This window comes from Lipotes vexillifer, unplaced genomic scaffold (assembly GCF_000442215.2).
Source record: "Lipotes vexillifer unplaced genomic scaffold, Lipotes_vexillifer_v1.1 scaffold1757, whole genome shotgun sequence".
Classification (NCBI taxonomy): domain Eukaryota; kingdom Metazoa; phylum Chordata; class Mammalia; order Artiodactyla; family Lipotidae; genus Lipotes; species Lipotes vexillifer.
The window spans coordinates 208,211-220,686 of record NW_006790449.1 but is presented as its reverse complement, the minus strand read 5'-3'; the positions used below and the strand labels follow the sequence as shown (position 1 = coordinate 220,686).

The following is a 12,476-nucleotide window of genomic DNA, read 5'->3' as shown; positions in this document are numbered from 1 at the left end:
CGGTTCAGCTGAGTGTGCAGTTGGGGGAGGTGAGCAGCCCCGTCTGCTCCAAATGGTAGCCGAGGGCAGTGCTGGGTCCCTGGCCTCACAGTCGGCAGCATCGGCAGCACCGCCGAGGCAGGTGAGCCTGGAGCCTGCTTGCCATGTGTGTCACAGGGGAGGCAAAGTTGAATGAGTTTGCTGCCCAGAGACCTGGCAAAATGACATTGCCCTTTGTTTTTTCTTTTTAAAATTCACTAGTATTAAATCTCTCTTTCTCCCCCACCCTCCTGCTGACTCTTCTTGTTGACAGATTCTGGATTTGTTGCATATTCTGGGAAGTGTTCCAGTAAGACTTGGTTTTTGGCATCATCTTGTTTATTGACATTGTTGAGTTTTGTCCAAGTATAAGGCCAAGTTGCTGTAACTAGATCTCAGTGAAGAATTGGCCAGCATGCATTCTGGAGACAGTTAACATTTTTGTTGGATACTTAAACTATCTGGTGTCTGACACTGATGATTATTTCCGAGATGCAGAGCCTTGTGAGGGGTTCAAATTCTGACTCTGCTACTCCTTAGCTGTCATCTCATTAGTCACAACAAGTCCCATGGCAGGTGACAGTCCTGTTTCATTGGAGGAAGATAGGCTGTCTCTTCATCTTGGTCTGAATCCTGCCTGATCTGAAGTCCAGGCGTGCTGAGGAGTCTTCCCAACCCAGTGTCCAGCCAGCTGCCTGGGCTGCTGGTATACCTGGTGGGGACAGTCAACTTGAAGGCCTCTGGCACTGCAGGAACCTGCTGGGAGGTCTCACCATTGGTTCTCCGCTAAACTGGACAGTGGCAATGAGCACGGCACACTGGGTCACGTTCAAGGGCCATCTTGGTCACTCTTCCAGAGGCACATGCCTCTGGATTAGGAGACGGCACAATCTGACTTTGGCGAAGATCTTCTTACTAAGACCAATATTTTGGTGAGGTTAAAGTCACTACATTTTATTAAGATTATTGTATTCAACTACATACTGATGTTCATCAATATTAAATGCTTTATTATTGGGACTTCCCTGGTGGCACAGTGGTTCAGAATCCTCCTGCTAATGCAGGGGACACAGGTTCAAGCCCTGGTCCGGGAGGATCCCACATGCCGCAGAGCAGCTAAGCCCGTGCGCCACAACTACTGAGCCTATGCTCTAGAGCCCACAAGTCACAACTACTGAGCCCACGTGCCACAACTACTGAAACCCGTGTGCCTAGAGCCTGTGCTCCACAACAAGAGAAACCACCGCGTTGAGAAGCCCATGCACCACAGCGAACAGTAGCCCCCACTCACCACAACTAGAGAAAGCCCACGCGCAGCAATGAAGACCCAACGCAACTAAGATAGATAGATAGATAGATTTATTAAAAATGCTTTATTATTATTAAATATTCAACTTAAAATAGACGTAGCTAGAAGTGGTATTACAAAACACGTTTTTCTTTTTCATTCATATGTTAGCATCACAGGGTTTTCTTAAATATAGAATTTCAGTTTCATAAATTTTATTTAAGGAAAGTCAAAACTTTAGTGTTTGCATTTGTTTCTCATTTCCCTACTTAGAAACGGTGGAAAGAACTTTCTAAGGAAGATGTATGTCCTGTTTTCGATCATTCAACAACCAAAATAATGACTGAAAAATACAACGGGAACAGGATAGGCCTAGAAGAAGAAAAACTGACAAGTGACAGGTATACAGGACTGTCTTCTAAAATGCAAGATACTCTGGAGGAAAACAGCGAGAGGTAAGGTTACTGCAATAACAGTGCTTGAAAAGATGAGACTTTTATTTTAATAAGTTCTGTGGATGGGAACTAATATAGACCCTTAGTGTATTGAATTAATGTAACCATTTATTTATTACTTAAGGGCATTTAAGTAGTATGTAATGACATCATTGATCTCAAAGAAGCTAATACTTAAAGACGGAAACCTGTTGGAAAATGGTTTAACACAATACTTATTGAGTGTAAGAGTTAATATAATTAGATGCTAAAATGTGTAGTATGATGCAGAAAACAGAGTATGAATACCTGCCATTTGTACATATAGTGTTCACGCTGTTACAATGTAATTGATAATATGCCTTTAATACCATTATGAAATAATTAAATGAATATTTCAACTTAATTCTGTTATTGGAAGAAAAAATATTTTTCAAAAAAAATCACATAAAATGCCCTATACTTTTTGAGTTTTGAATCCATACGAATGTGTAAACTCTTCAAGTTTTTAAATGTGAAAAATTACGTTTCTCAGGCTCCAAATATCTCACACATTACGAAGCTGGTGTCCTGAGGTGTGAGTCTCTCAGAAAAGTGAATGAGCTCTTTTACTCCCTCTCTTCAATATCTCTGAAAGACTTTTTTTCTTTTCTTTTTGTCAGATATGCTTTTTCTTGTGGAAAATTTTATGCTGTAGTCATATTTGTTACAGTGGGATCTTGGGATGTGCTGTGAAAATCGTTAAGGTCTCCCATACATTATAGCTTCAGTTCTGTATTTCCCCAATATAAAAATTGCCTGAAATTTTATAAAAGGTAGCATATTACAGTACATAGTAAGTTGCTATATATCATATTGAAGAGTTTATTATGACTTAGCAGTGCTACTCCTTGTGTGTGGCTTCAGTGGTTTAGACTACACGCTAAAGCATAAAGTTGTTTCTTCTTCTACATTAGATTTACTAGTTTTAAGTCAGGAAATAACACTGGGAGCTCTGTATCCTTTTATATATTTTATATATGTTTTGTCTGATCTTGACTACAGTGTAATTTGTTTTATTGGCAGGTACATACATACTTGTTATAGTGAATTTTCAGTCTAGAGAGTGAATTCTGAGTAATAATTTTTGCAAGTCATTGTAGGAAATATTCAGGTAGAGTTCACACAGCCAGAGATACCTGTGTGTGTGATAAGTTAAAGTGAAAAAGACATTAGGAAGACTGCAAAGCATATGGAGATGAGCAAAATATAGTCCCCAAGTTGCTAATACACTTAAGGGACAAAACAAGAACCCAGACTAGCAACATAAATTATTTACTATAAATGAAATGCCGTAGGATGAGAATAGAAGGGCTCTAGAGGGTGAGAGAACCAGAGAGAAGAGGTTTCTTAGTTTAGAAGGAAACAAACTTGGAGAACAGCAAAAAAGAAAAACATTTGGGCAAGAACAAGGTTGTACATGGCAGGAGAACACGTGCTCTTGTGTTTTGGGTGTGTAACTAGGAGTGGGATTGCTGGGCCACACGTGGCCACTCCGTGTTGAGCATTTTTTGGCCAGTTTTCCAAGCGGCTGCATCACTTCACCTTCCCACCAGCAATGTCTGAAGGTGCCAATATTCCCATGTAATTTAACGTTGATAAAATAATCTGATATGTAGTCCATATTCAGAGTTCTCTAATTATTAAAAAAAATCCACCTTAAAGCTTTACAGAAAATAACTGTACTGAGATATAATTTACATACCATAGAGTTCACAAAATTTAGAGCGTACAGTTTACTGGATTGAGTATATGTACAGAGTTTTGTGGCCATCGCCATAATGTAATTTTGGAACATTTTTATGATCCCAGTCTCTATAGCTATTTTAAAAAATAATTCAAGATCTGATCCAGGATCATGCATTGTATTTGGTTGATGTGGTTCTTTAGTCTCCTTTAACCTGGGACTGTCCACCACCTTTAGTTTTCCCCCGTTACTGGACATTGCAGCTTATAGATGAATTGCCTTTTAGGATGCCTCACAATCTGGATTCCTCTGATTGTTTTTCACTGTTAGATACAGGGTAAACATTTGGGCCAGGAAAAAAGCTGCCTCTTAATGTAGTAGATGCTGAAAAGGCATTCAAGATTTTTAATCAAGCCATACCATCAGAGCTATGCTTCAGAATAATTACTGGGGCGGAGTATTTACTGTGAAGGCATGGAAACTGGTTAGGCTTTTGCTGTAATATAAGCAGTAAGTGAAAAGAGGAGATGGATTTTGTGAGATTTTTTTTTTATTAACTGATTTTAATAACATGACATAAAACCCCTACACTTTATATAATTGTTATGCAAAATACATAGATGAATACTGCCTTCTTTTAAAAACATAAATAAGCAAGATGTGAAAATAGGCAAGTTTCCATTAAATAAGTGAAAACAATTGTAAGTTTTGCTTTGCATATCATTTGGTGCTATAAAATGTTTAGCTTTCATCAGCTTCAGCGTTTGTGTTGCTCCCCAATTTTTCATATAACTGAACTCTCAAATCTGCTAGCACCCACTGAATTGATTCCACTCTGGATGGTAAGGCGTCAGTTTCTTCTTGCAAGTTTTTCTTTGCTTCTTCTAGGATTTCTCATGTTTCTTCTTGAGAATGGCTAATGAAAACATCACCAGTCTGTTGAGGTGTCATTAAGCAGTCCTCGTCTGCAAGCATGGTGTCCTAACAAGCATCTTCTAAGTTTGGGAGTTGTTTCTTTTTTACTTCTGTTTCTTCCTTCAGCTCTGTGATTCTGCTTGTATTCCATGCAAATCTGTATGTCTTTTGTTGATTTTCAAAAGTAACATTGACATCTTCTGCTGCTGTCTTCTTCATGGTGGCCGCCATCTTAGGCTTGTGAGATTTTTTTCAAGGGAAAAAAATAGTAGTTTTCATGTTGCCTTCAGCCATTCTTTGTGTTGTTCTGGGACCATGATCCCAGAGTCAGAGAGCTTCCTTTGGAACAAAAATTCTGTATTGAATAGGAAAATGGGAGCTAGAAAAGGGATGGGCAGACAGTAGTAGGCACTCGCACAGCAGAATATTCAAGGAAATGTTAAGTATAGGGGCCTTTGTGAAAAATCGAATATGAACTCCAAAGGGGATAAGATGCCTGGGGACCCTCTGTCTTCCCACTCCTGCTGGCTGGCTAGCAAAGAAAGAAAAAATACTGATACCATGCTTCTTTTCAGGTCCTACTAAAAATATTCATTTACATAAAACTGTACCAGCAATTGTCACTGAATTACCTGAGTGCATCTCTGGACCATTTAGAGTATTGAAGCCTTTCCCCTTTTTGTTCCAGCGTCTGAATGAGTTGAGAAGTCGGGTGGAGTGGTGGGGGGGGAGCGGGGGCAGCGCTGTGCTCTGCCTGCATGGTTGAGCCCAGTCCTGCTGATGTGCTCTTGTTTGTTGACAGTGCTCTGCGCAAGCGCCTTCGGGAGGACAGGAAAGCCAGCACAGCTCAGAAGGTGCAGCAGATGAAGCAGAGGCTGAACGAGACCGAACGAAAAAGGAAAAGGTGGTTATATTGGCAACCTATTCTCACTAAGATGGGGTTTGTGTCCGTCATTTTGGTTGGCGCTTTTGTTGGCTGGACACTGTTTTTTCAACCAAATGCCCTATAAATAATTAATTTTGCCCCGCAAGCTTCAGCACTGGTAGCTGACAGTGTTGCGTGAATCACAGGGGTTCATCTGTTAGCAAACTCCTCAGACACCAGACGGTGCAGTTGACTAGACACCCACAGAGAATTGGGGTATGCAGTCCCCTCAGCACCCCAAGGCGCTGCCCACACTGTACCTGCTCCCTAAAATAAAGACTTGAATGCTTCATAAGAACTGGTACATTTTCAACTGTATTCATACATGTTAAGTGTAATATTTCACCTGACCAGACTGAGAAGTCCTTTATCACGAGGATTCGTTTTTGGAGGCTGTCTGGATTTTAACCTGCACTTGATATAAGCAATAAATATTGTGGTTTTATGGACATTATTACTGGAAAGAAAATGACCTTTAAGTAATGCGTGTAATGTATAAATGTACTGTTCACATGGGCATCAACATTTTATATTCTTAACCATTGCAGGGTAAATATATTTTATAAGTACCTATTTAATCTTACTTTTGTAGTTAAATGTACTTTTTAAAAGCTCAATTTGAAAAAAAATCTGTTACCATAAAAAAAATAATAAAGTGTATGTTGATTCAATTGTACTGGATACATTTTCCTAAAGAAAAGTTTGATATGAGCAGGTAGAACTCTGAATAAGCAATTTTTACGATATATTTGCATTTCTTTTATGTTTTACAGTTTTCCCAATTTTAAAAAGAAAAAGAAACAAAAATTTTCTCTAAAAATATCTTTGAAGGAAAATTCTCCTTACTGGCGTAGTCAGGTAACAGTTGGTCAAGACTTTGTAAAGAAACTGGTTTCTGTAAAGCCCATTATTAATACTGTTTATTTTTCAGGAAAATTTCAATGTAATTATCCTAATTTATAATTGGGATAAACCATAATTTAGGAAATAAAAATAACGAGCAGCATTTTATCATCCATGATTTCAGTTTATTAGACTGAAGTTTTGCAGTAAAAACTTTTTTAAGTTCTTTCTACTTCAATAAATAGTATAATGATGTTCAAACCTACACTGTCCCTTTAACTTCTTAATGGGTATTTTTAGAGCATATTGTTTAATGAATCTAACTGCTCATTTGAGTGCTAGCTTTCTTCAGATCGTAACATTCCTTTCAGTGTTTAACTTGTTTTACTTAAACTTTAAATAGTTGTTATAAATTTATCTGCTGAAATAATGAAATCACATTATTTCAGTGGTTTTCAAACTTTGCTTGTTGGATTTCTAAGGGGTCACCAGGAGGTGGTAGGAAGGAACCCAAGCTGCCAACCTTTACCTCCAACCTTTACTTCCAACAGATAAAGTAGGCTGTCTCTGCTTTATCCACTTTACATACTAGGTACTATTGCTGCACGAGGTTTAATTATTTTCAGTGGGCAGTGATCATTTAAACAACAGTTTGAAAACCATCGGTATAGATAGACTTTTGAATTGGTTCGAATAGCCTTCTCAAGTGGGTTGAGTTATGCTGAGAGTATGAGAGCAGGATGCAGGTGGTGCTGTGTGTAGAGGACAGTTTGTGTCACATGTGCCCACGCCCCGCTCAGCACCACTGTGTCCTGTAACCTTTACATGGAAGGAGGTAAGAGGGATGTTGCTGTGTCTGCCTGCATCACCCCTGTGTTCAGGCACCATGACCCTTACATTGCAGGTCGTTATTGGTTTAAAATCTTTCTTTCCAATTTGCTGTGGTTTATCTTTGCTAAAATACAGTATATTACTCTGCAAGTCAAATACAGGTAGACCTATTCAGTTCCAACTGTGGGTCGCCTTGCTTTCAATAAAAGGCAAAGACTTTATGGGAAACACAAGCTGATAATGATACCCTTGTCCCCGGGCAGGGTGGACGTGCTTCGTGGGGCTCAGTGCTTCAGCTTTGCTCTTTGCTTCCCGTCCTTCTGGAGATGTTTGCCATAATGTATTTTATTTTATTTTATTTTATTTTATTTTTTTGCCGTAATGTATTTTTTAAATCACATCCGGTGATTTTTAAGTGTCCGGTGTAGCGGACACTTGTTGATAAACTTCTGCTGCTGCAAACGTTAGTCATCTTTCCTCCTCCAAGCACATCCCTGAGGAGAGCATGTGAATTTTTACCAGGGATTGTGTTTTTGGTGGGTGCCCTATACTAATTACTGAAAATGCGTGGCCACGTGCCTGACCTTTATTAAAGAAAGCATCTAGTCAGAGGGGCAGGCCAGGCGGGGTCCTGCCTTCAGGGAACAGCAGAGGAGTCGGCAACCACGGTGGGTGTGCATCTTCCCAGAACTTGTGTCTTCGTGATGTTTTCTAATTAGAACAGATGCTGAAAATCAGTTGTACGGTTTGACTTCGATGAGGTGCTGGTATTTTCGTAATAAAAAAGCCAGAAGCTTTATTATTTTTAAGAAAGACTATCTGCATTAGTACCTAATTCATTTGTGTTTGTATCTGCTCCTGCCGATAAACTGACAGCACCCCTGATTCAGCACCGTCTTTTCTGGCTGTACCAATGGGCTCCGTACTCATTTCCACGTGCAGCCAAGCATTTTATGCCATCCTACTACTGATCTTTATCTATGCTTGCATGTGTAGAATATCTACAAATACAGTTCTCCATATTTAGTTTATCCATATGTAGCATAAAAATGATGTAAAAGTGCATAGAGAACTTTGGTAATGTACAAACCACTTCCGTGTTTAGATGTTTTATATATTTGCTCTGTCCTTATCCTCTTCTATATTTTTGGTCCACTTCATTATGTATTAGTATTTCTACCAAGGAATGAACAAAGAAAGAGAAAGGAAGTTAAAAAGTTGATTTTTTTTTTTTTTAAATAACAGGTGCATCAGAGGAAGGAATTGTGACCTTAAGTTAATTTTATGTACACTTGTGCGTGTCCCCTTTGTTTCAAATAAACTAGAATTGACGGTTTGAATTAAAAAAATACATATTGGTTTAAAAAGTAGTTTCTGGCATGGAGCAGTCCTCCAGCTTCTGTATCAGTTCCGTCTTTGCTTTCAGCGTCCTTGACAGTGATGGTTGTTCCCACTTAGAGGTCATTTCCGTGGTGCTGGGCATCATGCTGGGGCTTCCCACGTGTTCTCATGGTAACCTCACAACAAGCCCGTGCAGCAGGTGGTGATGTTGCTGAGCCAGAGTCAGCCTGAGACTTGACCTTTCTACCTTCTCTCCTGTTGCCATCATTGAAGACTCTCATGTAGAGTGTATTTTAGAATTAAATTCTCAAAGAAAGATTTAACTTCTGAAAGTCGTTCCCCTCTTAGAAAAATATCTCTGACTAGATTCTGTGTGAACAGACACAGGCTAGAACCTGATTATGTTAGAAATATTTTATTGACTGTTGTATACTCTCTTTTAGTGAGTACATTTCCAGAGTGACTGGCTGGTTATTGTACAGATTTTAAAATCTAGTCTGCCTTGATTTTTACTTTCAGACACGAGTCTTACAGACTTTTAAAATGCAGTATATTGTAAGCCTAATGCCATTATGTCTATCATCAGTTTCTCCCTATGTCCAGGCAAGAGTCTAAGAGTCACACCTTCCGTCAGCACTGACTTATTTCTGGTTCCAGCAGGTCCCTGTGGGTTTGTTAGTGGGGTAGAAAGCGTGGACAAGGGCGGGGTGGCTGAGGTTAGGACTCCCATGTCCATCCCCTGCTGGAGCTGAGTGCCTGGCAGGGATGGCGTGTTCTGGGCTCCCATTTCTACATCACAGCTATTCAAGTCTCTCTTACTTCAGGAAACCCTTATTTGGCGTTGACTTATCTAGATGATAGTCATCTTATAAATAAAGTTTTGAAAAACAGAAATTCAGTATTTTTTCACATAATAAAATTAAGTTCTTTTAACTTAAAATACAGGTCTTGGTCGTCCCCTGGATGATTTATTCTGGAGTTGACCTGTGTCTTTCATCTTTTCCCTAGTTCATTAGTTTGGATTTGATTCCATCTTTCCTTGTATCTGTCTTCAAAGCACTGTTTCTGGGACAGCAGCACCCTCAGCCCCTACAACAGCAGATAAGTTAGAAATGCCAGGTGTCCTCTTGTTCTGCTGAATGTGGATGAGTGATGTCATGTTGCCCCGGCTAAGCAGTGACTCAGCCCGAGGGGCTTTTAGTTGGGTTGAGCGATTGTCTTTATCAGTAACAACCTGACAACGAGAATTCTCAAACGCTATGACCGTCTCTGTGCAGTCCAGTGGCAGAATGAAAAATCCAGTCATTGGTACTCTTTCTGTTTGGGTTTTATAATTTAGAGTGGAATATGGGAATTTTAGGATTTAGGGAGGATATTACTTGCAGAGTCTACTTTAATACTATTGTCTGGTTTTCCATCACATGGTATATTGAGGGAGCTATAAGGAGAATGGAATGGGAATTTTTTTCTTTATGGAGACCATTTTTTAAAGAAAAGCATCAATTCTTTATTGTTGCTCTAATTTGGCATAGATTTTTTAGACATATGATGATGTTGATATTTCAAATTACTACTATAAAAAACCCGAAGTTATTTTGAGTTTGGTGAATTAGGGATTTTCCCACTGGGTAAGTTGATGTTGTCTGTAAGGCAGTGAGTGCCTTGCTCACCGCAGAGAAGTATGTGGGACTCTTTTCAGTAAAGTAAGGATGAGTATCTGGTGGCAGGAACTACTTCAGTGTGGAGCCAGCCCGTCAAGACCTGTTAGTTGTTCTAAGGGGTAGTTCATCCTTGCTGAGTGTGTCTTTAACACACTGCTGGGGAGGCAACACCTGCCGGTCTGCCAGTCAGTAGATACATCTCTCCAAGGTGCATCCCGTTAACTGATTTTCAGACGAGAAAACTGAGTCAAAGAATAAGTAACTTGCCCAAGGTTGTACATCTAGATCATCACAGAGCTGAGATTTGAACTCCAGTCTGTAGAATCCCAGTAACTCCAGGCCTCACACTTTCCCATTGTGTCACACGCAACCTGTTTTTATGGAATATTTAAATGGAAAAGTATTAGACAGCTACTGTTACCCATTAAAATCCAAAATAACCCTCTTTATTTTTTAAGTGAAACAAATCAAAGTTTTCCCCTCCAAAAAATTTTGTAGAACAGTTTGAACTACCACTGAGCCAGAGTATAATATGGAACATCAGAGCACTCTCTAAACCAAACCATTATTTCATTCACTCTGACTGGATCAGTTCCTTGGTTTTAACAAGGGGACTTCTGAAGGTGTGGGAAACACATGCATATTTTGCAGCACTCAGGGTCAGTCAGAAGCTCCTTTCCTCACATCAGCCACTTTGGTTCAGGCTTCTCAGGTCCCTGCAAGAAGCACCTGTGGTAGTTTCTGTGACCACAGGCACCTAACAAGGATGCTTCCTTGGTGTCTGGACATTTCTCTGTCAGTGCTGGAAATGAGACACCAAGGAGCCAGCAGTCAGGAAGAAGCCAACTTGTAGTATTGGGGGTTTTGACTAAATGTTTTGGATAAATGTGTGAGTGTGGTTTATATCTCCTGTTTATACACGTGGAGGCACAATAATGACAAGTATTCAGATCTGGGTTTTTTTTTTTGTCAGAGCAAGGGAAGTTGAGGGGAAATACTAGTTACCACCTCAGAAGTTCAGCTATTTGCAAATATTGTGAAATAACATTAAAAACTCACCTGCCCTTAAATTAGTTGTTGTTTCATCTCTCTATCACTTGTTTTATCTTTACTTTTTGGCATTAAAGTACAATAAATCTATCAATTATTTTATGTCTGTGTTTTCTTTTAATACTTAAATCATGTCACTTCAGTTCTGTATTTCTGTGATCATTAGTATTACCCTTCAGGACAAAAAGCATGCTGCTAACAGTCCGTGAGTTAAAGATATAAGCCAACTTTATGTTCATACATTACATTCATAATATTTTTAGCAATATGATACAGTGGAGGTCCAAATTGGATTAGACTTTTGCATTGAATTCCAAAGTACTGGTAAGTCTAGCACATACCATAAAATCTTGCTAAACTGTTTTGGGTACATTTTTTTTTTTAACTGTCTGTCTGTCAGTATAGCTCACGTGGAGGTCATTTCTTGAGTAATACAGGATGACCTAAAAAAATTCATAGTTATTAATTCTTGTAAAAGAGTGAGAGTTATGGTGCTTTAACATGAGTCTACCTCACACCACCAATTCTGTTTGAAAATCAAGCACATAAGCAGTTTTACCAAGGTAACAGCAAAGCACTCAGTGTGATTGAGTGTGATGTGTTGGAATGTTTTTTGGTTGCCTTTTTAGTTCATTGTTAGTCCTTTTATGTTTGTGTGTATCTGTGTATGTCTGTGTGTTTGGTAAATATGAATTGAATAGATGACTTCTTATTTTATGTTTTAGGCCAAGATTGACAGACACCTAAATATTCATGACTTGAGAATATTCTGCAGCTATAAATTTTGAACCATTGATGTGCAAAGCAAGACCTGGAGCCCACTCCGGAAACTAAGTGAGGCTTGATAAGCCTGTAGATTGCCTCACATTTGTCTGTTTACAAAGTAAACCTTACATCCAGGGAACGAAGAGCACCACCAGCAGAAGACTTTGCAGAGCCCTTTCATTTGATGCATTGTTAAGTTTTTTAATGTGTGTGTGAAATGTAGAGAGATGTAAAAGAAATAAATTAGGAAAGACTACTTTGTATTGTACTGCCATTCCTACTGTATTTTTATACTTTTTGGCAGCATTAAATATTTTTATTAAATAGACTGTGTTGGTTTGTGTGCATTATCTTAGGACAGCTCTGCTTCAAATAATGAATGTTTTCCTAAGGGTTTGCTCTCAAGTTTTTATAACTAGCAACTGACATTTAAATTGAAATTGATTCAAAACATTGGCCCCTTGGTTTTTTTTTTTGTTTTTTTTTAATTTTATTTATTTATTTATTTATTTATTTATTTATGGTTGTGTTGGGTCTTCGTTTCTGTGCAAGGGCTTTCTCCAGTTGCGGCAAGTGGGGGCCACTCATCGCGGTGCGCGGGCCTCTCACTATCTCGGCCTCTCTTGTTGCGGAGCACAGGCTCCAGACGCACAGGCTCAGTAATTATGGCTCACGGGGC

General features: G+C 39.1%; 1 protein-coding gene and 1 pseudogene across 1 annotated transcript in view; one reads left to right on the top strand and one right to left on the bottom strand.

Annotated features, from left to right (window-relative positions):
* PTPN2 (protein tyrosine phosphatase non-receptor type 2) overlaps positions 1-12,124 on the top strand; it is a 28,620-nt gene extending 16,496 nt beyond the window's left edge. The window contains exons 5-7 of the mRNA XM_007463736.1: positions 1,580-1,761; positions 5,184-5,285; positions 11,758-12,124. Coding sequence (XP_007463798.1) covers positions 1,580-1,761; positions 5,184-5,285; positions 11,758-11,779 — 306 coding nt within the window. The 3' untranslated portion in view covers positions 11,780-12,124. The remainder of the gene's footprint in view (positions 1-1,579; positions 1,762-5,183; positions 5,286-11,757) is intronic.
* Positions 4,208-4,612, bottom strand: LOC103091134 (prefoldin subunit 4 pseudogene; annotated as a pseudogene).
* Positions 12,125-12,476: the final 352 nt, after the last annotated feature.